The 23927-nt window shown below is 37.7% G+C and overlaps 1 protein-coding gene across 3 annotated transcripts in view; it reads right to left on the bottom strand.

The window, feature by feature from the left end:
* The window catches only part of GABRA1 (gamma-aminobutyric acid type A receptor subunit alpha1), a 39403-nt gene that overhangs the window by 3698 nt on the left and 11778 nt on the right, over positions 1 to 23927 (bottom strand). For all 3 annotated transcript variants that reach the window (XM_054287633.1, XM_054287634.1, XM_054287635.1), the window contains exons 4-9: positions 19545 to 19612; positions 14746 to 14966; positions 13084 to 13166; positions 8383 to 8526; positions 5237 to 5389; positions 2511 to 2713 (exon numbers count right to left, since the gene is read on the bottom strand). In XM_054287633.1, the coding sequence (XP_054143608.1) occupies positions 2511 to 2713; positions 5237 to 5389; positions 8383 to 8526; positions 13084 to 13166; positions 14746 to 14966; positions 19545 to 19612 (872 nt within the window). The remainder of the gene's footprint in view (positions 1 to 2510; positions 2714 to 5236; positions 5390 to 8382; positions 8527 to 13083; positions 13167 to 14745; positions 14967 to 19544; positions 19613 to 23927) is intronic.

The following is a 23927-nucleotide window of genomic DNA, read 5'->3' as shown; positions in this document are numbered from 1 at the left end:
AGAAGAGAGATGTAGTGGGTTATTAAGAAGGTGTAAGGATCCCTCCCATTATGAGGAAAAAACCCAACAACAAAACAAAAAGCCAAGGCCAATTCCAACAGCTTAGCAAAATCTTCAGTCAGTATTTGCCACAAAAAGAAAAGGCAAATCTTATCCACTTTATCCTCTTGGGATGGGGGGAAGATATGGTTGAAGAGAAAATATCAGTGGAATTTGATCTGTTATGTCATTTCACAAGACAGCAAACACAATTCTCTGTTTTCAAGAAGCAGCTGCCCCAGGGAGGCAATACTTTTGTGTGGTCACAGTACCTTTAATGACAGATAAGCCATAGGTTAATGGCTACTTTGACCCCCTAATAATGGAGTTTTGATTTAAAAAATTCTTGTTCAAGAGATGAACATTTCAGGGAGTGGACAGACTCCTGCTGCACACATGGGAAGAGGAAATAAAGCTGCAGAAGCCTGAGGGCAGATGGGGCAAGGCTTGTGGAGGAACAGCTTTGGAGCCCCATGCTGGAAGGGAACGTAGGCTCAAATGTTAAAATTATGCCACTTAGTAAGGCAAGGGATTCACCTAATGACTCTGATGTAGATGTTCTTTAACTCATGGCAATCAAATTCTTAGCTCCCGGCCAAGAAAAAGCTTCAAATCTTCAGAACAAACAGGTTAAAAATATTCCAACAAAAAAAGACAGGTCAGGTTTTATTTTATTTGGTTTTGTTGTTTATTTTGTTCTTTTTTTTTGTTGTTTTGCCTTTGGTTTCGCTTTTTTGTTTGTTTTGGGGTTTGTAGGGTTTTTGTTTGTTTGTTTTTGGCTGTCCATTTTTTCCTCTCCCAGGTAGGGAGGCAGCTAACATGGTTACTGAGTGTAAAGGCAGTCTTGTTTGCTGCTCATTCAGATACTCTGGTGAGCAGCAATAAATCCAGCAGACAACGAGCAGCTTCACTGACGTCTCAGAGGAAACCCTTTCAATAGATTTAAATGTCACTAGAAATCTGATCCACAGAAAACTCTGACACCAGCCTGGGTCTTAATATTTCATGTCAAATTCAACTTCATGAACAAGCAATATGACAGCTAATTAGAGCTCTAAATTTGATTAAGCTGTGATGCTCTGATCATTGTGAGCTTGCCTTGCTCTCTTTTCCTCACTGCAGAAAACTCACAGGTACCAGCAAGTGACACATAAAGCCCCTTACCTGCTAACAAGCACAAAGCCATAAATCTTCCTATGTTTTAAACTATGTTTTTTGTGGTTGGCATTGTGTAGGGTTTTTTTTTAGAATGTAATTTTCTTGGTAACAAATGAAACAGCTCATTATAGTAACTACATTACAAGGGAGGATAAATTAGCAAGGCAATATTTAATATTTAAGGATACAGTTCTATCAGGGCAGTTCATTTTTATAACAAATGAAAACACAGAAGGAATCAAGAAAATTCTTTTCAGTGAAAGTATCATCAGTAACTGAAAACTCAACATTCAGCAGCAGTTGTGCAGCTCATTACTGTAAGTTTGTTTGGATACTTCATTCATTTTTTCTACAATACTCTTGTAGTAGTTGCCATTGTATAAATGCTCTAATATAATTTGGAGGGTTTTTCACTGACTTACAGAACTAATATACATAAATAATATATATGTATATAATCCCGATTTAAAAATATATCATTGCATACCAGTGAGTTACAACTGCTCCTCCAAATACCTGTTCTGTTGGATCTCTAGTCTGTGAGTGTTCATGATTACCAGCTGGGGAATTTAACCCAACTGAATGAGCTTGCTCACAGAAGCAGCTGACATGGTAATTCATAGGAAACAGCAAAATTCTCTTTCATCCCTTAAATGTCCTCAACCATTTCTTGATGCACTTGTGGTTTATGGACCAGGTCTGATCCCAGACCTAAATAATCACTGGGAGTTTCTCTGGTGCATTCATGGAGGTACAGATCAGGATTGCACACTCCCAGCATAGCTCTCAATTCCTCCTTCTAAATAAACACATTTTTCCTATAGCTAAGAAAGGAAAAAATAACTCCTGTGATGATTTATTTGGTCATGATGATAGAGCAGTGCTTCTGAATGTTGTGCTGGGGAGCACTATACCTTGGAAACTATCAAAAACTGCAGCTACAACTGCAGCGTAAATTTACATTTACGCTGAGGCATCCACACTTTCTCTTGTTCAAACAGAAAAACATAATTGCCTTCCCTTACAATTATACATGTTGATTTTTTTTCTGCTCAATTCTCAAAGTCAAAATCTCAGTAGAACATTTCATTATTAATAGCATTAGGTATCACCCGGTATGTCAGTAGTATTTAGGTATTAAATGTCTAAGTAACCATGGCATAGAAATGCTGTGTGTGGACACAGCAGCAAATGCTTGGAGCAATGACTGTTGTACATAATAACAATTTTTAATGTGTTAAGCCCCTCCCATAGTGTGACCAGGTGTGGCAGAGTGTGTGTGCCCTTTTGGGGTGGCTGTGGGGCGGGGTTACCTTTTCTGGCACCACGCTCTTGCCGTCCCAGGCGTAGCCCCTCTTGGTGAAGTAGTTGACGGTGGCGAACTCGATGAGCGCCGAGAAGACGAAGGCGTAGCAGACGGCGATGAACCAGTCCATGGCCGTGGCATAGGCCACCTTGGGCAGAGAGTTCCTGGCACTGATGCTCAGGGTGGTCATGGTCAGCACAGTTGTCACTCCTGCAAAGCAGAGTTTGGGTCTTCAGGATATATTTGTGCCTCATTTCCCAGCTGCTGTAGGTGGTAAAGCCTTTGCTACACCCCTGGTTCTTACAAAGTTCCCCACCTGAGCTCAGTTTCTAAATGAGAGTATCAGGTTTTGAGTTGGTGGAAGTTGCAGGATTTTCAGAACATTTTTTATGCTTTTATGCTTTGATGTTGTTATAATAGAATACTATTTTTAAAGGTGGAATGCAAATAATAATTTATGAACTACTTTACTCTTCCTGATATTTGAGGGATTTCGTTGCAGTTCTTTATTAATGCGCTGCAAATTATACTACAAATGTATCAATTTAACATCTTTAGTTCTTTCTTGCAGCGGTTCTGAGATACTTAGAAAACAAAAAAAACCTTGTTTCAGCTTATTTGGGATATTATGCTTCAAAGATCTATTCAAGGGCACCAAAATTTATGTGTTATTTCATTTTTTTGAATTGACGGTTTTACAGATTTCTGTCCCTTTATTCACTGACACCCTGAACATAGCAAAGATTTTATGTAAGAGTGACAGTATAATTTGCATTTCTGATACCAGAGCTTCTCACTGCCGAACCTTTCCTCTCACCTGGCCCCAGAAAGAAAGCAGGAGAGCACTGAATTCACTCTGCTTGCAGCTGCTTGGAAAAATGAATCTCCGAGCGCACGCAAGGCATTTACATCAAATCACATGTCCACAAGTTACCTTGACAACTGCACTGTCATGTCTCCAATGTGTCTGGCAAGTTCATCTTTGCTGCACTGAGTGTTAGTGGAAATGAACACAGTTCTAAAATAGGTCACTTAATGAACAACATATTTACGTGGTAGTGTGAAGAGCTTGAATTATTAGTGCCTAATGAGGAAGCAATTTCTCTTTCTTGAGATGCAACCAAATGTGTTCTTTGACTTATTGCTAGTGACCTTATGTTTCTCTTACATAGTAGCAGAGAAAAGATTTATAACTTTTATTATCTGTGGTACTGAGTGGGCTAAAAGATCAATGTTGTGCTTCTGTGTGTATATGCATTCATGCAAGATGTTTTGAAGCTTTGTTTCACTGCCATTTTGAAATGAAAAAGCTATCTTGATATATAATGATGGAGCAAACCCAAGAGTATTTACTAAATAACTGTCTTCTAAAATGAAAACTGAGAAATTTGTAGGTTCTTGAGCCTGTGAAGATAGCAGTTTGAAAACTGTGCAGTATTATATCTTATCCACTGAGACTAGGAAATTCTGTTCTCCATCTAATGACTGTGAAGTACAGCATTTCAAACTGATGATCAGACATTTCTTTTTAAATGGTATGGGCAAAAAGAGATAAAATAGTTACAATTTAAATGGATTTGACTATAAAACTCCTTAGTAGAGTAGTTCTCAGCAAAGATGATGTTAAAAATTCAGAATTAATTTTAGTTGCTATTCTAAACAATATTATGTAAATCAAATTTGATTATACTGTAGTCTAAACCACTGTTCTGCAGATGCACATCTGTCTGTCAACAGAAAGTCACTGCTTGGCTCATGAGGTCTAAGGCTATGCAAGTTGTGATTGATTTCCAGAGAAATTGAGAAACTAAAGCACAGCTGTGAATGGTGCAGGAAAAAAACCATAAAAAAAGCTCTTGCTCAACACGAGCTTCAGAGGCTGCATTTCTTATCAGCAACTCTCTGGCTTTGCTACATTCAGAATAAATGGGTTAATTCTCTTTGGCAAAGCCAGAGGGCCCAAAGCATCCTGTCCTTGCAGTGCCCTGAGGCAGCAAAACGAGTGTCAAAGCCAGCTTGGCTGGGGATGCTTCCACCTCCTGCCAAAGGTGTTCAGCAGTCCCATCTGGAGATCACCAAGGACTAGGTCACAGAGCAGAAATCTCAGGCTCTAGCTTTCCTAAATGAAAATTCATTGCTTTTTTTTTTTTAATACGTTCTTGATTTGGGTTAATATCACCAAAGTTTTAAGATAAGCATTTCCAAGCAGCGCTTAAACTCTAGGGAGCAGCTGTATAAACTGGAGGGTCTTTAGATTGCCTGCTCACTGCATTCCTTGAGCGCATATATTCACTGCTGTAACACAATAAATTGTTGCTGATCTAACAGTAGCCTGTAAAAAGGATTAAGGGAAAAAAAATAAAATAAGAATTTTCTAAGGGCCTAAAGATATCAAATGACAGATACCCACTGATTAAAGCCTTTTTGATAATCCCATGATTAACATTATTGCCATTGTCAGAGATGTTTTATTCATAATCTCATTGTTTTGGAATATTAGAATGGTAATGGATGGCTTGAGGTATTTTCAGGTCTCTTTTTACAGTCAGTTCCAAATCAGTTTAAAAGCTTTGGACCTGTATCTTCACAATGAAATTTGTTAGCTCTTGTGTGCTGCAACTTGTCCAGGTTCACACTGTTCTCCAATACCATGTTACAATAACTACATTTACAATAACATTTCTGAAACCCAACTGCCTCATGATTGCCAGGAGGTTTACAGGTCTTGCTTACCAAACACAGTTCTTGCTGGGACAGATTCTCTGTTAAGCCAGAAGGACACCTGTGACAATATCACTGTCATGATGCATGGCAGATAAGTCTGGATGACAAAGTAACCAATCTTCCTCTTCAAATGAAAATGTGTAGTCATAACAACATATTCTCCTAAAACCAAGAAAAAAAGAACATTAAAGCTTTTATAAATATACACATCAGAGCTCTTTGTAGGAACTATTTTTCATTCCATTCACCCCTATTATAAAATAGAAATCCCCAAATCAAAATGGTTCAGCTCTGAAGAAAACACTTAATAAACCTGGTCGGTTTTTAAATTTTTCCTTAATAATACAAAATTAGACTGTTCTGGGAAATGCTAATTAAATTTGCATATTTGCTCTGCTGAGTAGTGAATGAAAGTCTGCATGAACTGGTGGCTGTTTAAAGCTCTTGTAGAAAGTCTTATTCCATTAGAGGATGGAAAGCCACCACAGCATAACCATGTAAACACAACCTAAAGACTAAATCAAGACAACCTCCAGAAAATGTTTCTGTTGGGCCAAGCTTAAGATGTAACTGCTGATGTGATGGTGTTTGCATTACCACTGTTGGTGCCTTATGTACTCTAAAGTGTCCCTGCTCTGCTAATTTAGGACCTTAGTAAATGATTATTCTGTCCTGAAATAAATGATTACTACAAGAATAGCACACAATATTTTCATTAGCCCTAATGCTTTTGGAGCTAAAAAGTTGTATGGTCTAGGTATTCTAAATGCAAGGAAAATTAATTTTTTATATATATAAACAAATTTTACTTATACTTGCAATAATAAATATAAATATATCTAAAACTTTAATATACTTATGTCATTCTATAAACCTTTCTTGCCAGCAGAGCAAATATTGCTCATTTTCAGATCATTATTTATGTAATTTAAAATGGATTTTGACAAACTGTATATTCTCCAAAGTCTGAAAAACCTATTGTTTTTATTTTTTATATATATATATGGTTTTTTAGTACTCTGATTCTTCTTATTATGTAATGAATGTCTCAGGAATGAAACAAGTAGACACGTAACTGAGTGGAAACTTCTGTCTAGATTAGAGATGACATGTGAAATTACTGTAGTTCTATTTTAAAATGTAGGCAGATGGAAGGAGAAAACTGCTCTTGTACAGGAAAAGCTTAAACTTGATTGAAAAACTATGTCTAGACATTGACTGCTTATGCACAGAGCATGTCAAATGCCCAGTTCTGTAATGCAGAGTCCAGAAGAACATTCATTTGAGCAATCTTGCTCAATTTCTAACCCCAAGGAGAGCTTATTTATAAGATATGACAATACTCTTTCAACATAAAAGACAGCAGCTAAGGGAGAAAAGAGAATACATTTTAAATTGAATGGTAAAGCAAAGGATAAACAAGGATTTTTTTTTTCAAAAATTGGAATGGCTGTAGTATAGTGGGAATTATTACTTAAATTTTGCTCACTTTTCTTTAACTTTCACTGAAACAAACTTCTTCTCCTCTGTACCAGAGATTATGATCTTACTAAAGGTGCCAGTCTTGGCTAGGAGAGCCAACAATTTAATTTTATCTACTTAAAATATGACGTGGGAAACTATTTTAATGCAATCAGATATAGAATGTGCACAACGGTGTGTCAGAATTAATTCACTGATTGTAGTGGCAAGCTAAGAATACAGAGTGAACACACCACTGTACTCTGATGCTTTATTTAGCTGCCTAAATTATCAAAGTATTTTTAACCTCTGGAAAATGAGAACAAGATCCAAAGCATAAAGGCAATTAAAAAGACAGGGATTAGTCTCATCTGTTAAGCACTGCAGCAGGTCTGAGCTGGGAGTCAGATAAAGGTAATGCTGAGGGAGTGAACTGGGCAAAGCAGAGGCCTGCAACAATGCTTTGCACCTCAGTTACAAGGCACAACCTTGTTCTGAAGTTTGCACAGCACCAGTGGACTGCGCTCATTGGGCAGCCACTCATTAGAAGACAGTAGATGTTTGATAAGATTGATTGAGCCGACTGCAGGGCATGAAAGCACTCCAGTTATTCACTGCAGCTTTGGCTTCCCATCTTTTCTGCCTTCCTTTAATTGAACAGCATCACCACATTTGTGACAGCTGCTGATCACTCTCATAACTTTCCAGTTCCTCTGGGGTTCTGTTTTGAAAGCATTGCAACACAGTCATAAAATTCCCTACAATCTAAAATTTCAAATAGCTCTTGAGCAAAATATTGCCTATATTCACAGTGTCTGATTGCTGGGCTTTCACAAGTTGTAGCTTATACATCTTATATTCTCTTATCTCTTATCTTTTCTTACCCAAGGAAGTTAGAAATAAAGGTATTTCTTCTTAGATAAATTGCTTTTGGTCCACTGACCAGTCAATCTGGTTGACAGAGCTTTTGTTCATGCCAGTGCTCAGATTCTTACTGCATCTAGATTATCCAAATTATTAGAAAATAAACCTTAAAAAATTTACATCTTGAAACAAGCACTGCAAAGTTAAAAAAACAAGAGGCTGTAGCCAGCTTCAAGGTTTCAGGTGTGTCATACTATAAATGTCAGCTGTATTTCTGTATCTCATTAAATTTTTGGAGTTAAGGCTGGTGCCAGGATTAAAGGAAATCGTGTTTGGATGTTTTTGAAAAAAAACATCGTGTTCTTTTCGTCAAAATCGTGTCTCAGATGGTTCTGAGTTTGATGACAGTTTTTTTGCATTCTCTAAATACTTCTTTGAGAAACTATGTACTTGTTTTTAGCAACTTCACTGCCCCCAGAAATACGATCTTTGAGGATTCATATTGTTATGCTATTTTTATCAGCCTATATAGTAAGCAAATAATATGAGAAGAACATGAGGAGTGCTTCTTTATTACATAAATTATTGTTTTTTCTGGCTAGATCTGACACTGTAGGAAGCTTTTTAATTGTTCAAATATTTTTACCACCAGTTGAAGTAGGAAAATAATCCCAGGATGTATTATCTTTTCAGAGTCATGTTTTCCTAATCTGAAGTACATCTATTATAATCTACCCCTCACTCTTATGTCTTTGTATTTTTTACAAAGATCTGCTCTGAATTACATCTTGACAGTTAAATATCACCCTTCCAAGGAATCTGTCACAGACCTGTGCTGGACTGCACAATGCCAGAGTCCACAGTTTGTCCCAGCAGATCGTACTGGTTCAGTCGAGAGCCATCTTCAGCCACCACCACCGACCTCGCTGGTTCCCGTGTCCACTCGTACACAACCTCTGCTCTGGTGTAAGCATCTGATGTAAAACAAACACATTGCATGTCAGCTTTGCACTTTCTGTTGCCTTATGGTTTTGTCAGAATAATGTTTTTGAGCAGTAGTTTGAATATTTAATTCTCTTTAATTATCTGTAGAAACCCACAACTATCTTAATGGAATTTATCTATAGGAAGTACAACTGATTTTTACAAAATAGCTAAATAGCTGCTGAGGGGCTGGATTAAGGTTGGTCTTCCATGGCATGAAAATATTTCTCTCATATATTTCCTGCTTATGTAAAGAAGTGGAGTGAGAAGTGGAATTTCATGAGCATGGAAGAATCCCAATGCTTTTTCTCACTTCTAGCTACTGTACAGAAAGATGAGCCCCAAACTTTTCAATTTTTCATAGTGTGATATTGTCTGGGCCTCTGTAAATCCTCCTCAGAGTGGCTTCAGTGATCCTCTCATCCTCAGCCTGGCTACAGCTCCATTTTGGTCATGCCCCATCACACTGTGCTTGCTGTGAAATAGGCCTAGCAAACACTTCTGAGGCTGCCTAGGAGAAAGAGAGTTTAAATCACAATTAGTTTATTTTTTGGTTTTGGCTTTGGTTATTTCTGAATAGTCCTCGCACTCAAGAGTTGAGTTTGGAGCAAGGCAAAAGAAAAGTACTGTGGGCTCTCCAAGCCCAAGCAGTGTGGTGTGTTATACAAATCATTCAGCAGCATCTACACATGCCATTGAGGGGCTTTGTGCTGTTATTTATGTTCTTTCCAGAATCGAGCTACACATAAATATTTTTAATCCTAATTCCGCAGTAAAATTCTGCTGTCATTTTGTGGGGTCTGGAATCTGGCAGCTCTCACTTGGAGCAGTTGGGTGGGAGTTAATTGACTACACAGAGGCAGCTCATGTCATTCTTTACACCTAAAAAGTACCCAAAGGCTTGAATGGGAATGAATGTGTGGCCAGAATCTGCATCAAGCTTGCACCCACCAAAGGCAGCTGGAGCTGGGTGGGACATCCTGGGTCATCCAAAATAACAGAAGGATTCTACCTACAAGATGAGAATTTCACTTTTTTCAGACTGACAAGCAGTGACTGATTCACTTGCCCTCATTTGTGAGTTAGCAATTTTACCTTATCAGTGTAAGAGATAACAGCTAGTAATTGAAGAGTTGGTTGGGTAGAATGTGCTGGTAAATTAATTGCATGGCATTTGATTCTGCATTATTGAAGCTGAAGAGTGCTTTTATCTTTGGGGTTCATATTCCCTGAGCACTGTAACATATCCTGGAATATGTTTTTCGAGTCAATGGCAAAAGCAAATCTACATCTTAATAATTCTGACTTTAAAAATAATGGTCAGAGTAAACACAGAAATTGACTTGCTAATCTAGTCACATAAAGACAGTAATAAAATTAATTTTCAAGCATTTGTTGTGGAATATGAGACTAGCTTGGAAGAGAGAGGAGTGCTTTCCTGAGCTACTGAGAACGACTGGGTCGGTTTAGAGGGAAGGGGCTGCACTGGGCAGCGCCAGAACTGAGCTGCCAGATCTGGTGCTCAGTTCTGCTGCCCCCCTCAGCTCCCAATTCACGTTGCATAAGCAGCAATGCAGCCATCTGCTCCCATCACTGCTGGTTTCCAGAGTGGCCTCAGTTTTAAACTGACAATCAGATGTTTGTGGTAAGAGTTGAGGAGAGCATCTGCCTTTCTGATTTTGTTTTGCCAACATATGGCATTTTGTTGTTCCAGAATTTCTTTAGCATTTGTCACATTGAATTTACACTGGAATAACCTCTAGCTTAAGCTGCTCTTTGGCAAATCACTTTAGCCTTGGAGCTGGGTCAAACATTTATTGGTCCCTACAGCATGGGCAGAGTCCACAGGAGATGTGCAGCTCCTTCACTGTGAGGCTTTTAGGAATCCAGCTCCAAGAAGTGATGAGTAACAGTGGAGGACATAAAAAACCTCTTATCCAATTTAATCTAAAACAAATGGAGCTAGGCAAACACTACCTTGGGGAGCTAAGTGTTAGATTGTAGTCTGCACTTTAAGCATGGATTTTGTGACAATTAAATTCATTCCCAGTAAATTTTCCAGTCCATTAAGATGATTATAATTAATTGCTTTAGTTTGACAAAAATGTCCCAAATGTATTAAATATGATTCTCACTTAAAAAGTGGAAATTAATTATAAGAGCTGTTCTTTTTTTTATGTGTAACTGTGAGTCCCACTTTCATAACTTGCTTGGATTCAGCCATTTCTCCTGTTGGAGATATTTCTATTTTTATTAAGAATGAAATATTGAGAGAAATACCCTATAACTTGATAATTATAGCATATGATCAGATGAGCAGGAAGGGAGAGATTCAGCTTTAAGGGCTGTTTTCAACAGTGAATTCTTCATGCAGTATTTGCAGCAAAACCACGAGGATCCCAAATTAGGAGCTCGCCTGAATTTAGTGGGTGAATGAAAAGTTTCCTTGAGAACTCCCTGATTTTGTCTAATGATCTTTCCAAGCACTTGTAGTTACTTGTTTTTTTAGGACAGCTGCCATAGAACATTAGTGTTCAAATGAAAAAACAAACAAACAAACCAACAATAACAAAAAAATAAAAAATTCTGTGAAACGTGACAGTCCACAGCTGTACTCTGAGTATAGAATGTCAGTTATTGCCTTTGAGTGATGTAAGAGGTGGTCTTTCTATCAGAAATATCAACGATTTTTTTTTGTTCAATTAAGAAAATGAAGTATATTATGAAAATATTTTTTAAGGTTAAAAAGATCAGTTTTGGTACAAAAGATGCAGATACACTTGCATGTTTTTCTGCTGTCTTGCTCTTCCCCTCTGGTGTGGTTCTGGACGTTTATGCAAATCCACGTTATCTATCCCTTTTATTTAATAATTTCTGCAAATCTTAGTCATTTAACTGAGGCAAAGTCCTCAGTAATCTGGAAAACTGTGCACTGTGTGAACAAAGAGTACAATAATCTGGGACACAGTGAGCCAGAAAGAACTCAGTGTAGGAAAAGAATGGGAAATACTGCTGATACTAGAGAGGGTCTGGTGTTTGGGCTGTGCTTCAGTGATGCACAGATGTTCTGATAGGTGTCTTGTCGTGTCTATAAAATTCAGTCTAGTAAATCAGATTTGTTCAGAAACTGCTCCTGGTTTAAATTGCCATTAGCAGGTTTGTTGCAGGATCAGCCATCTCCCTGCCCCGCAGCTCCAGCACGATGCCTGCAGGGACACTTTAGTGAGCACATCAAAAGAAATTCGATCCTGCAGCGACTCCTGATCCCACTGGGATCTTGGGTGCACGGGTCTCTTATTAATCAAGAACCCAGCGCAGTCTCTGTCCTGTTATAAACTGGAGCAAAGCTTCCCCCACTCCACTCTCCCTCACGAGGTATTTGGAAAGATTTATTGTGAGTGTTCTCTAAGAAAACATTCAAGGAGCAAACTCTTGTCAGTTACACTCCAAGGCTGTATGAGCTTTTTGTTCTCTGAGCCTTATCTGGGAGATCAGCAGCTCTTTAAAGACAGAACATCAGTGCTGTCTCATGGCAAACACAGAGCAATTCAGCCCAAAGGAAATTATCACCCTGTCGGGTACCATGTGAAGAATGAATTGGGTTTTCTGTTTGTTGACTTCTAAAATTGATCAAGCCACTAAGTAACCATTATCAGTGAAATGACCCATTTCTGTTAGGAAAAAAAAGTAGCATTGAGGAAACAATTTGTACACTATTACATCTTCCATATATTTTAACTTCCTTGTTTGTGTTAAACAAACTAGAGTAAATTAGACTGCCACTTTTTTTTTTCCCTGTGTTTTATTTCCAAAAATACTTTGTTTAGTTAAGTGTCAGGCTGCTTGCTGTTCACACTGAAGTTTTGGAGAAAATTCTCAACTTATCAAAAGCTTTGTCAGTGATTGCACTGATTTCAATTATTCTGATTTCAATTATATTTCAATGACTTACTTGAATATGTTCTCTCATCTAAGGCTATCTATGCTGCAAGTGTAGGACTCTGGAGATTTCTGAGATTTTTTCACTTCCAAAAATGTTCCATGAGTGCGTAAAAACACCTTCTAATCCTAGGAAAAATGTTGATCTAAACATACCAAGACTACAGTAGCAAAACTGTTTTCACCTAAACCGATTCAGTTATCCATAGCATGTATTGCTTTTCTTTAGGACTGATATTGGGTTTTAATAAAACAAAACAACAAGATTAACAACATTTTCCATGTTACTTTTCCAAAAGTATTTCCAAAATACTTTTCTAGATATTTAGAGCATTGTCATTTTCATCTTTGGTGAATGTCCAGGCATCACACTGTAGAATATTTAAGACACATAAAAAAGATCCATTATATCATATTTATATATATATATATATATATATATATATATATATATAAGTGTGTATATATATATATAAAATAACAAAGATACAACCCTGACAAAAACGTGAAAAATAAACAAGATTAAAACCTTGAGGTTTTCTCAATTGCAAAATATTCTTTTCAAGTGGCCTAAAAATGCGAGAAACCTCCATTTAAAATAAACTTACAGCTTCCAAATTTCAAGGGGCAAGCATGTGCATCCATAGGAAAGTCTTCTAAATGCATGGGACATTCTGCTCTCACAGTCAATCTATAATGGATTAATGAGCAAAAGGACACATTTATTCTAGTTTCATAGAAATAGCAAATAGACTTCTATTAAGACACATAGCATAAGTACAGCACAGTATCTGTTATGTGATTAATTACAACTGGACCTGAATTGTCTGGCTGAGGGTGCAGCTGCTCTGCCCCTCTGCCCTTCCTCATGGTCCATCAGAGGCATGCTCAGGCTTCTCATTTGGTGTAAGGATGAAAATCTATTAGCAACTGCAATTGTTTCCTTGCTGCCATCATTAAATTGGCCCACTCTGCATGCTCAGACATTTGCTGAAATCATTTCATTGCTATCAGCTTGAGTGTAAACATGTTGCTCAATAAAAGAGGTTAAATGAGCTAGAAACAGTCACATACCACACATCAGCAGAGAATGAACAGTAATACTTAAAGAGTAGGCTGAAGATTGCATTGAGGCACTTGCAAAGGTGAGGAAATAGGAATGGTTATGATCAAAAGAAGAGACACATGTGAACAATGTGCTGCCAAGATAGTGTTCCTGTGGATTAAATCCCTAACAGCTGAGCACTTAGAAAGACAAGAAAAATCGACCTGGACTTGTGTAGTTACCAGCCAAGATGATTCTACTTTAGTCTAGCCAGTCTTGAAAGATATTTGCACAATAAATTGAACATCCCAAATGCCTGGAGAATTTGTTTTCTCCAAACACTTGTGCTGATTTTAAAAAACATCTTTAAAACTTTTAAAGAAAACTCAGTGGTTTCACTTATGTGCTAAGTTATCCATCTTGGCTTGAAGTCAACAGAGTCCCTTTATACCTTGTTTTGATTCCATGGCAGACATAAAGGGGGGATGTGCAGCTCTATAGAGACAACATACACTTTTTTTCATTTTTTAATTTATAGGTTTTTAATCCAGAATGTTTGCATGACTGTATATCATCTTTATTTCGAAAGGATTTATTTAACTCCTCAAACAACTGGGCAGCTGAAGTTCAGTTACCCATGAAGAGAATAATATATTTCCAATGAATGCTGTCAGCACAAAAATAATTTTTTCTCCTAACTTTCTGAATGCTTTAATCAATGGAAAAAGAAATGTCTATTTTTATGCTGTCATGCTTTATAATCCCAAGCACAAGAAATATTAAGAATGGTCAATGAATTCTGTGTGCATCTGTTAGTTCTTAGAATCTGCTTTATATATGATCCAAAGATTAAAGACCCTTGCACACAATTTAGGAGTACAGATTATACTAAACTTTCAGGCTTTATTATACTTGCTGATGGAATCCTTGAAAGCAATGCCAAATCAAGATTCTCTGCAAACTGATGGGTTCCTAATACCGTAAGAACCTTTTTAAAATCAAGCATTAAGACGCATCCAGGGACTGTAGAGGTAGCACAGCAGGAGGGGAAAAATAAACACTGCAAACAGCTCTGTTTGTCCATCATCCCAAGGCCTATTGTGAAAACAATTATTAAGCAGGAATCAAATAATGCTCAAAAAGGAACCAGTTTTCTATCTGGAAAATATGCTTGCACAAGTTAAATTGTAAAACAAAATGAAGGATGTAATGTTTTAGGGCTCACCTCATTGTGTATAGCAACGTCCCATCCTCTGTGATTCGTAATAGTTTATTTGGCATTGTCATGTTATGAGCCACTGACTTCTTTCCATTGTGGAAAAAGGTATCAGGAGTCCAAATTTTGCTGGCCATTAAATTATTTAACCGGAGAACAGTCATCGGTCCTTTGAATTTTAATCTCTCATCTTTCCAGCTTTGGCGGAAAAATACATCTATAGTGTATTCCTACATCAATTCAGAAAAGAAGGGAAACACTTATCATGTCATATGTTGCAATATGAGAACTTGAAAATGAATGTTAAAAGTGAAAAGTATGTTCTTACCATTCCCTAGAAGCAAGATGACTATTAATGAAATTAATCATTATCAGAAAGTTTATTTTCTGTATTACTTACAATGTACCTGAAGCTGGTTATAAAACAGTTACAACATCATTGCTGTGTTCAACACAATAAACATCAGGAAATATTTCATAAGTTGCCCATGAGTTAGATATAATAAAATGGAAACAAAATAATTAACCCTTTTCCCACTTGAACTGCAATTTGAAGCTGCAGATAGGTGGTCAATATGTGTGGCACAGGAAATTTGTGTCAGAGTAAAATAAGCCTTGTGAGGCAGGGTCTTATTACAGCCTTCTGTTCTAAATGTCTCATTAGCATAAACTGGCAATCAACCTGCTGAAAGTTCACTGAAATTCTCTTGGTGAAATGTGGAATGGTTCATGGGTGAAATGGTTGGGCTACAAAGAGCAGGAGCTGAGGGCACCTTTGGAGCCACAGTCTGACTGCACAGGGACTGGGCTGGGGGGACAGAAGCAGTGGCTGACTCATGGCTATGGGGACAACCCAAATAACCAACACTCACTATGAAATGAAAGAAATATTTGTGAAAAAGCAACAGGAATGAAGTTAAGAGGGAGAGATATTTATGTATAATATTCCAACATATAGATGGGGTAAAAATGTGAAAAACCGTGAATGCAGCATAGTACAGCATTTCCCATGGGAAAAGTTCCATCCTCACGTGGAAGTTCAGTATAGCATCACCCTGCCACTCCATCTTTGATATTGTGATAAACATCAAAAACAGCTATCCAATGTGGTTCTGAGTTACTCTGAATGAGACTCTTTTGGCTGAGAAATGGAACCTTTACTGAGATCTCCTCAAATGGAGGTGCCAAATTCTGGAACAGAGAGAGCTCCTGTGTGTGAGGGCACAAAGAGCTATAAGGAATAGAGCTGTCCTGATAAACATGATAGTAAAGGGGAACATTCTGGAAGGAGCATGCAAAATGTCTCCACAGCAAATTCCTTTAGATTTATGTTTCTTTCATTTTAACAACCACCAACACTCCATACAACATAAGCACATTTGAGCTGTTTATTCCTTGTGTAACTATTAGCAAGAAAGAATGGTGATTCTTACTGATGTGTGTTTTTCCTGCTTTTTAGGGTATGAAATGCCTGAGTAATTTTTTTTTTTTTTTGACATGGAAATGTAGTTACATGGGTTGTTCTAATTTTGGGTCGTTTGGTGGATTTTTAAATTTTATTTATATCCCAGACCTGTGAATCATTTTTGTACATACTTAGTTGTATTTCCATTTTTTTAATCACTTGCTCAGTGAACTGCTGAAGCCTGAGTTTATTCAGCTTCAGTGAAAGCAGTTTGCACTTACAACCAATTATTTGCTTCAGAATTTTGCTGGGTCATGGCCTTAGGTTGAATTGTTACCAAATCCTGTCCCAGCTGTGCAACAGAGTAGGAGAGAAGGAGGTGTAGGAGACAGCATCCATCATTAAAATTTTGGATTTCCTCCATGTTTTACTAGCACCAAAGAAAATTTCCTCCTACACACATGGGAAAGGTAAAAGACATGCCCAGAAGGTGACATCATTTCAGCATGCAAGCCATTCCCTTTTTCTCTTTCAGCTGCAAAGGGGTGAGTGGGAGGTGGTACAGGTTGAGAAAAGAGAGTCTGGTTTTTCACTTCATACAAACACAAGGTTCATTTGTTGGAAAAGGACAAGGAGTCAGAAAGATTTGATAAGGGTCCTGACAGCATAAGATAAAATTCAATTAAAAAGCAGCTGAGAGGTCATGCCTGGCACAGGCTGAATCCTTCCCTATCCCAGGTCATTGCACCATACAGACTGAATTCATTTTGGCTGAGATATCTCAGCTCCTCAACTTTCTCTACCCACTTAAGCATGTGCATTAATTCTCCTCAAATGAATCCTGACAGACAGCTGATCTTTAGAGCCATCAGATACTCTGACTGGGGCTTTTTGCTACAGCAGAGGGGCATACAGAACAGGGGAGCAGAAGGATTTTCTCTAGACTATGTACAATAGCAATGCTCTGTGCAGACACATGAGTGAGGTGGAATTTGGAATTAATTCTCCACAGCACAGACTCTTCATTCCACATTATGCAGGTTAAAAACAAGATTTCTATCTGAACTTTGAATAAATTTTATGGTATTTTATGGTATTTTATATTTTATTTTATTATAATATTATGTTATATTTATAACACTTTGACTTAAATGTTCTCTAGTTTGCTCTTCCAATACTTCTCCCTGGAGATTGTTTATTCACAGGGAGAAGTGATTGTTTATTCACAGGGTAGACCACTCTATGGTCTGCATGAGGTTCTGTATAGGAAGACACTAAGGCAAATAATCATTCCCCAAAAAGCTTACTGTACAGAAAAACTGGGAATGAAGGTTTACTAGAAAAAAATTCTGTCTTTCTGAAGAAGTTAATTTTGAAACACTTCTTAGTCCAAAAAATACACATCAAAAATTTTCACAAAAATGACAGTTTGCATGAGAACAGCCAGGTATCTGTTGTTCAGTTCAATCCACCATGTAAGCATATCTGAAAACCTGCAAACACGCTGAAATGATGTCACTTTGCAGGTTTTCAGGCATGTCTTTTATCTTTCCCATGCCTGAAAACCTGCAAAGCTCTTCCAAAAACGATGTTTTTTTTTTAAAAAAATGCTTTTCTCCCATATAACTTTATTTACAAGTATAAGAACAAGCCAAGACAATCTCTTTATAGATTAACAGGTTATGTCCATGCTGCTCTTAGAGGAGTGTATTGAGAGTGGGCAGGAGCACCCTGATTGTCCATGGAGGTGTCTCCCTGCATCCTGCAAACCTCAAATGGCTGAGGTGTGTTCGGGGTGGCTGTGCCTTCCCAACACTCAGGGGGAGCTGGAGGAGCCCCAGCCCAGGCTCAGGCTCAGCTCATCCCCCCCTTGCCTGCCCAAAGCCTCCCACAGCCCAGCCCAGGCTGCACATGGGGACCAGGGCAGCCCCAGCTGAGGTGTCCAACCTGTCTGTGCTCAGAGCACTCTGCACTAAGCGTGCAGTGAAATCCAGATAAACTCTGGGCTCTGGCAAACTCTCCAATTTATCTTTCTGTCTCTGCTTTCACACCTAGTTCCTCAAGCAAAGGTTTAACATGAGTGGGCTGCGCACACATTACTTTTTATGGGAGGTGAGTAGGAGTTTTACACTAAATACTTCTCTGTGAATTCTTTAGTTTTCAAAATATATGAACACCTGCCTCTGTGTTTCTTGGTCACACATTTTATTAAGACGATGATGAATTCTTTCTCTTGTTTAAATGACTGAAAAACAGGAGTCAACATGGTATGGGTATCATAGCATTTATATGTTTAACTGTACTTTTATAAGTACTGTTTTCCAAGCAATCAAAAGATGGTGTCTTTTCATAAAGTTCACTTAGAAAAATAAACTGTCTTGTAAAAGTTACTTTTTCTGGTTTTCCATTTCTTAACATTGTTTTGAGTAGTCAGAAACTTGTAATAACCTGGTGTTTAAGGCTTAGCTACATTTTTAGTTCAAATTAAGCAGCTGATAATTTTGTTATCAGAAATGGAACTTGTTCCTTACCTCTACTTATTCTTTTTTTTTTTCCTTGAATCTTTCTTTTGCTACATGTATTTAGCTAAATGTAGCCAGCTACAAGTTTGAACTGCTTTCATTTCTTCATTTAGATCAACAAGGATGTTTCTAGCATTCATCCTAATACAGCATTCAGCAGACACTGGGGGCTGCTGACCAGGCTTTACCCCTCTCAATAACCACCTACTTGCGCAAACCTCATTTATATGGAAAATTTTAAGTACCTTATCCATATTTCTACACAACTCTTGGTATCTCTTAAGACCAGGGCTCACAACATCTTCATTCAGTTTTCTGAACATCTCCATTCCCTGCAGTTATCTGGCAATTTGATTTTAATATTCATTCCGTAAAGCAGCGACACTAATTCTCTCATTAATCTTCTCTTTTTAGCAGCCAAGATCTAGGAAAGTCACTTTCCATTGATCAGCAGCTTTTAATATAAAAATACAGGTTAGACTGTACAGATGTCACACCATAGGCATAAGTGTTAATTGCATTTTAAGATGATGATCTTTCTTGGCAAATTGGATCAGTGATGTGCCAGCAAGGACCTCAGCAATCACTCTCAGAAGAATACAGGTCCAAACCGTAATGCATTTCATAATATATTATGTAGCAAATATAAAGTCTGTTAAAACACATTATTAAAGTCACTGAGGCTTCTAATTTCAGGGCACTTAAATGCAGTCACAGCAGCAGGAATGGCAGCACAGAAAACCTGATGGCATCTTCGAATCAGAGGCTCAAAGAGAGCCCAGCCTTAAAGGGGGTAAATAAGTTATTGCACAGATCTTTTATCCTCCAAATTAAAAAGTCAGGAGAAAATGAGTGCTGTAGAAATACAGGCCATCACTTACCATATCATGGTCTGAGACAGGCCCAAAGCTGGTGACGAAGATGTCAGTCTTCACTTCAGTTACACGCTCTGATGAAGCAGGAAATTAGGACAGTGAGTGTCTATAAACAGCCTTCGTTAGATCTAACCACTACCAATTTTCACAATAAATAGAGAAATTATTGGCTTTGATTAGCCATTCTGAAATTGGTCTGCAATACAATCCTGAGAATTTACTGCAGAAGTAATTTCACAGTCAATATTGTCAGTAATGGGGTTTTTTTTACCGTTTTTCCACAGAACTTTTTAATGTACAGAAGCTGCAGTGGAAACAGTTCTGCTGTTGTGGAAATCTTTTCATTCTTTGACTGATAAATCTTCTTTTCTGATACTATAACCAGTGCTGAATATTGTACACAGTACTCTAATATCTCATTGGATTCTCAGTTTCTGGGCAAGCTAAAATAAGGTCTCTAATAATTAACCCTAGCTTTGTGAGTTATGTATTTTGTATTGAGACCAAGAACATAGAAGAAAGAGAGAAAATACATTATGGTGTATCAAAACATGAGTATACTTTATTGGTATTAGTTAGAAATGGTTGTATTACCCTTTACTTCAACAAACAAAAAAGAGTTAAAACTTTTCCAAATAAACATCAGCTAAGCTTCCCTTCTGGAATCATCTGTGTAAATGTTTTCAGAACGTGAGCTCTTCAGTCCTATAGGCCTAAATGATAGATTAGTACAAATAATACTTCAGAAATCTGTAACATGTACATGACACAGATTATATGCATATGTGCATCATAGAGCTGGACCCCTCCATGATTTCCAGGATGTCCATTTGCCCCATGGCACAGTGAAATTGGGTATTTCAGAAGAAACCAGTGATTTTAGTGGTCACAAGTGCTGAGATGCCTTAACTGGTGGTGATCTCAGAAAAGAGGTCAAACATCTGGCTTCTCCATTTGGACTGGCAAAGACATTTTGAGAAACACCAAAGCTGAACTTCCCCCTTTCTTCCCTCTCCCTCTGCACACGCACACAGGATCAGTCACTTCTGAGCATGCTAGTGTTTTCTAGGGCACAAAGAGCAAAATATTCACCCAGGATGCCATATATCACAGTAACCCTGGTGAATTAAATGCAGCTGCAGGGAGTAACACCACCTGGACCAAGAGTCCAAGCAGTATTGAGTGCAGTAAACCCATCAGCTTCCCAAAGTTGTGGTCATTTAGGTCTGAATGCATTTACTATTGTCTCCACAAACCAGCATAGGGGTTTTGGTAGGAATTTCAAACATGGAAAAAGTGATAACATTTCTGAAATAACTTTCAAAAATAAATACATTGAGAAATCTGAAATGTTAAAAGTAATCCTAAAGAAAGCACTACAGTAAATGTATAGTATGCAGACCTGCAGTAGACAAAAATTTCCCAAGACTAAGATACATATATGTAGCTATCTGTATAATGTTATTTAAACAGTGCAAAATAATTAATTAAATTATTGCAAAATAATTAATGAATTTAATGAAAAACTTAACCATCTGATTTTTGGACTGTTTATATACAATTTGTTCCATCTGACAAGAAAATTCTGACTGAAGGGAAGAAAATGAACTCAGAATTAAGCAGCCAGTTACAATATCCATTTGTGTATCTGTGCAAAAGTTCTAATGAGAATCAGTGTTTCACAATGCTCATTCAGCTCTTTCACTTTCATTCAAAAAGAGTGCAACTTCTAAAGATATAAAAATGGAAACAGTTTCCTATAAATAGCTAGTATAGACACAATAAAATATGTCCTTTTGTGAGACAGCAAAAATCAAAAGGTAATATTAGAATTGATTCTACTGTTGGTCTAGGAATGCAGTTGATGAACTATACTCTGTTAATAAATTAATGCAAAAATTAGGTGATATCAAAAGTAATCTTCAGGACTCATTAAAATGGTCACATTTCCAATTTATTATTCAAAATCAAGGAAAGTAAAATACTGTGATGTGGCTGAACTGCTCTATATGATAAAATTAATATATTATTATTACAAATAATATATTATTTTTATTCTCTATATCTGTGACTGAGAGGTGTACAAAATACAGTTACTACTGAGGAAAGTACTGGATAGGTGAAATTTCCTCCTTAGGCGTCCAGCTGAATTAATACGTGACCTCATAGTTATTTACAGACTTTTTAATTGACTTAAAGGAATTTCAGTATTTTCTTGACATCTATTTGTCTCTGGACCTAAAGAAGCTCATGGTGAGAATTTGACTTTCTGGAACTGAAAGAGGCATGTGGTTGTTCAGATATTACTTGGCTTGGCAGGGAAGGATTCTGTCCTTCAGCCCATCCCGGTCACAGAAGCTCAGGAGGCTCAGTTCAGCTCAGGCCATGTGGGAACAGAGGGCAGAAAAAGGACAGGGAGGTCCCACAGGGTCCAGTAAAACACTGCTGAAGGGACTCCAGCTACCCAGTCACCTTTCCTTAGGACTCAGAAACTGACACCATCCTGAAACCTATCAGCCTCTCACATACTGAAATGTGGCTCTCAAATGGTTTTAAAGCTCTTTCATCCTGGTTCCTCACCCCTCTTGTCCTCTCCTCTGAGGCACTTTGGGATAGAGAAGATTCTAGAAGCTCTTCAAACACAAAGGGATGCTGAGTCCCTTAAAGGTCTGAAATCTGAGCAAGGTTCTATTTAATATAATTCAGCTGCTTTGCCTGCACCAGAATGGTTTGCCTGCTCTTTGAATGAGCAGCATATCATGTTATACTATCATCAATTCTGGCTTTGGGAGACATGTAATCATGGAAGAGAGGCTGAGACTTAAGGAAACCACTCGAGGACACAAAATGGAAACTTAAGACTTCTGCACTAAGAAGGAAGATTTCCAAGGGAGTGAAAAAATAAGTGATGCTTTTTATTTCTGTATAATGTTGAAAATAATTTAAGTGGCACATAAATCACATGAAAATTAGAAAATTCAGATTGTGAACTCAGATGAGATTGTTATCTTCACACTGATTACACTTTTGCAGTGCATCTAATCCTCTCAAATGCAGATAAACCAATGTACAGTCCACCAAATTTTTTTCTTTGGTGTGTGCCTCACTTTCAAGACCAATGAAAAAGTGTGTATCAAAGCACAGAAAAAGATTAGCCACTCCAAAGCCATGTGGAAGTTTTGAAATTTTTGTTTACTGTTTCACTAATTAGATGATTCAACTGTGCTTAGTTAAGTGCTTCAGAAGTTCTGAGTCACTCCTGCACAGGACATGTGTTTACTAATACAGCTGAGCTATATATATATATATATTTAGAATCAAGGTTACCCATGTTCAATTTGCATCTTGATTACCATGGGAAGGCTCAAATTGTGCTTCAAATGCTCAGAATGCTTTTTTCAGGAACCACAAATCCTGAGCTGGATTCAAAACCTTCACAGTACTCCTAAAAACTGGATAAAAGTCTTATTGACCAAACCAGGCTCAGGTCAGGAGCTGACTGGATTGCTGAGGAGAAATCCAGCAGCTCTAAAGATGCATAACTGTCTCTTGACTATGACATCTGTCTCAAGAACTAGAAGTAAGTAATGTAGGGATATTTGCAGAACATGTAACAATTTCAGTAAAAAGCCCTCAGGAAATTAATAATGACTTACTGGTTTGATTATAAGGCAACCACAGGGTCCAAGCAGTTACTGAGCAGCAGAAAAGCAGCTGAGCACCACACCCAGACACTGGAATTCAGCTTTGGGCAATGGATCCAGGTACAGCTACAAAAGCCCCAGCCAACCTCAACTGCTGTAATTTTTCTGTTTACAAACAATATGTTTTGCTAATGATGCTAGACTAGCGTAAACTCAAAATTAGTAACAATAAATATTTTGATTTAAACTCCCAGGGATCTCATTATTGCTAGAATTGTGACTGGATTATAAATTGAGAACAAAATAAGAAATACAGATTTATTTTAACAGCAGGAAATAAGCCTATTTATCAGGAGAGACCATACATGAAATACTTCCCTTTATGATCTGCCAGTACTTGAGCACAAGGTTTATTTGAATTGCACATTTTGGTGGTTGAAGTTAATTCCATTTTTTGGTAATGCACTTGTTCTTCCTGTATGTCTCATGTCTGTCTGTGCTATAATTATTTATATGGAGGAGACATTTCCTCTGGCTTTGAATGAAAGGAATTGTGATACCTGTATGCTTAGACTAATCAGCCCAGCTGTGTCCTGTGAGGTGTTTTGGTTGAAGAACAACAACAAATGCACTCATAGGAATTTTGTGTTGCTGCATTAGTAAGAGTAGAGACCAAAAGGGAGAAGAGTGAGCTGTGCTGTGATCAGCCACTGCAGTCTGTGCTGAGGTCACTGGGACCTGCACA

The sequence above is a fragment of the Melozone crissalis genome, unplaced genomic scaffold, assembly GCF_028551555.1.
Source record: "Melozone crissalis strain CALT ecotype California unplaced genomic scaffold, PUWL_Pcris_2 ptg000061l_1, whole genome shotgun sequence".
In the NCBI taxonomy this organism is placed as follows: Eukaryota; Metazoa; Chordata; class Aves; order Passeriformes; family Passerellidae; genus Melozone; species Melozone crissalis.
The sequence above is the reverse complement of the archived record's forward strand: the minus strand, read 5'-3'. Positions and strand labels throughout refer to the sequence as shown.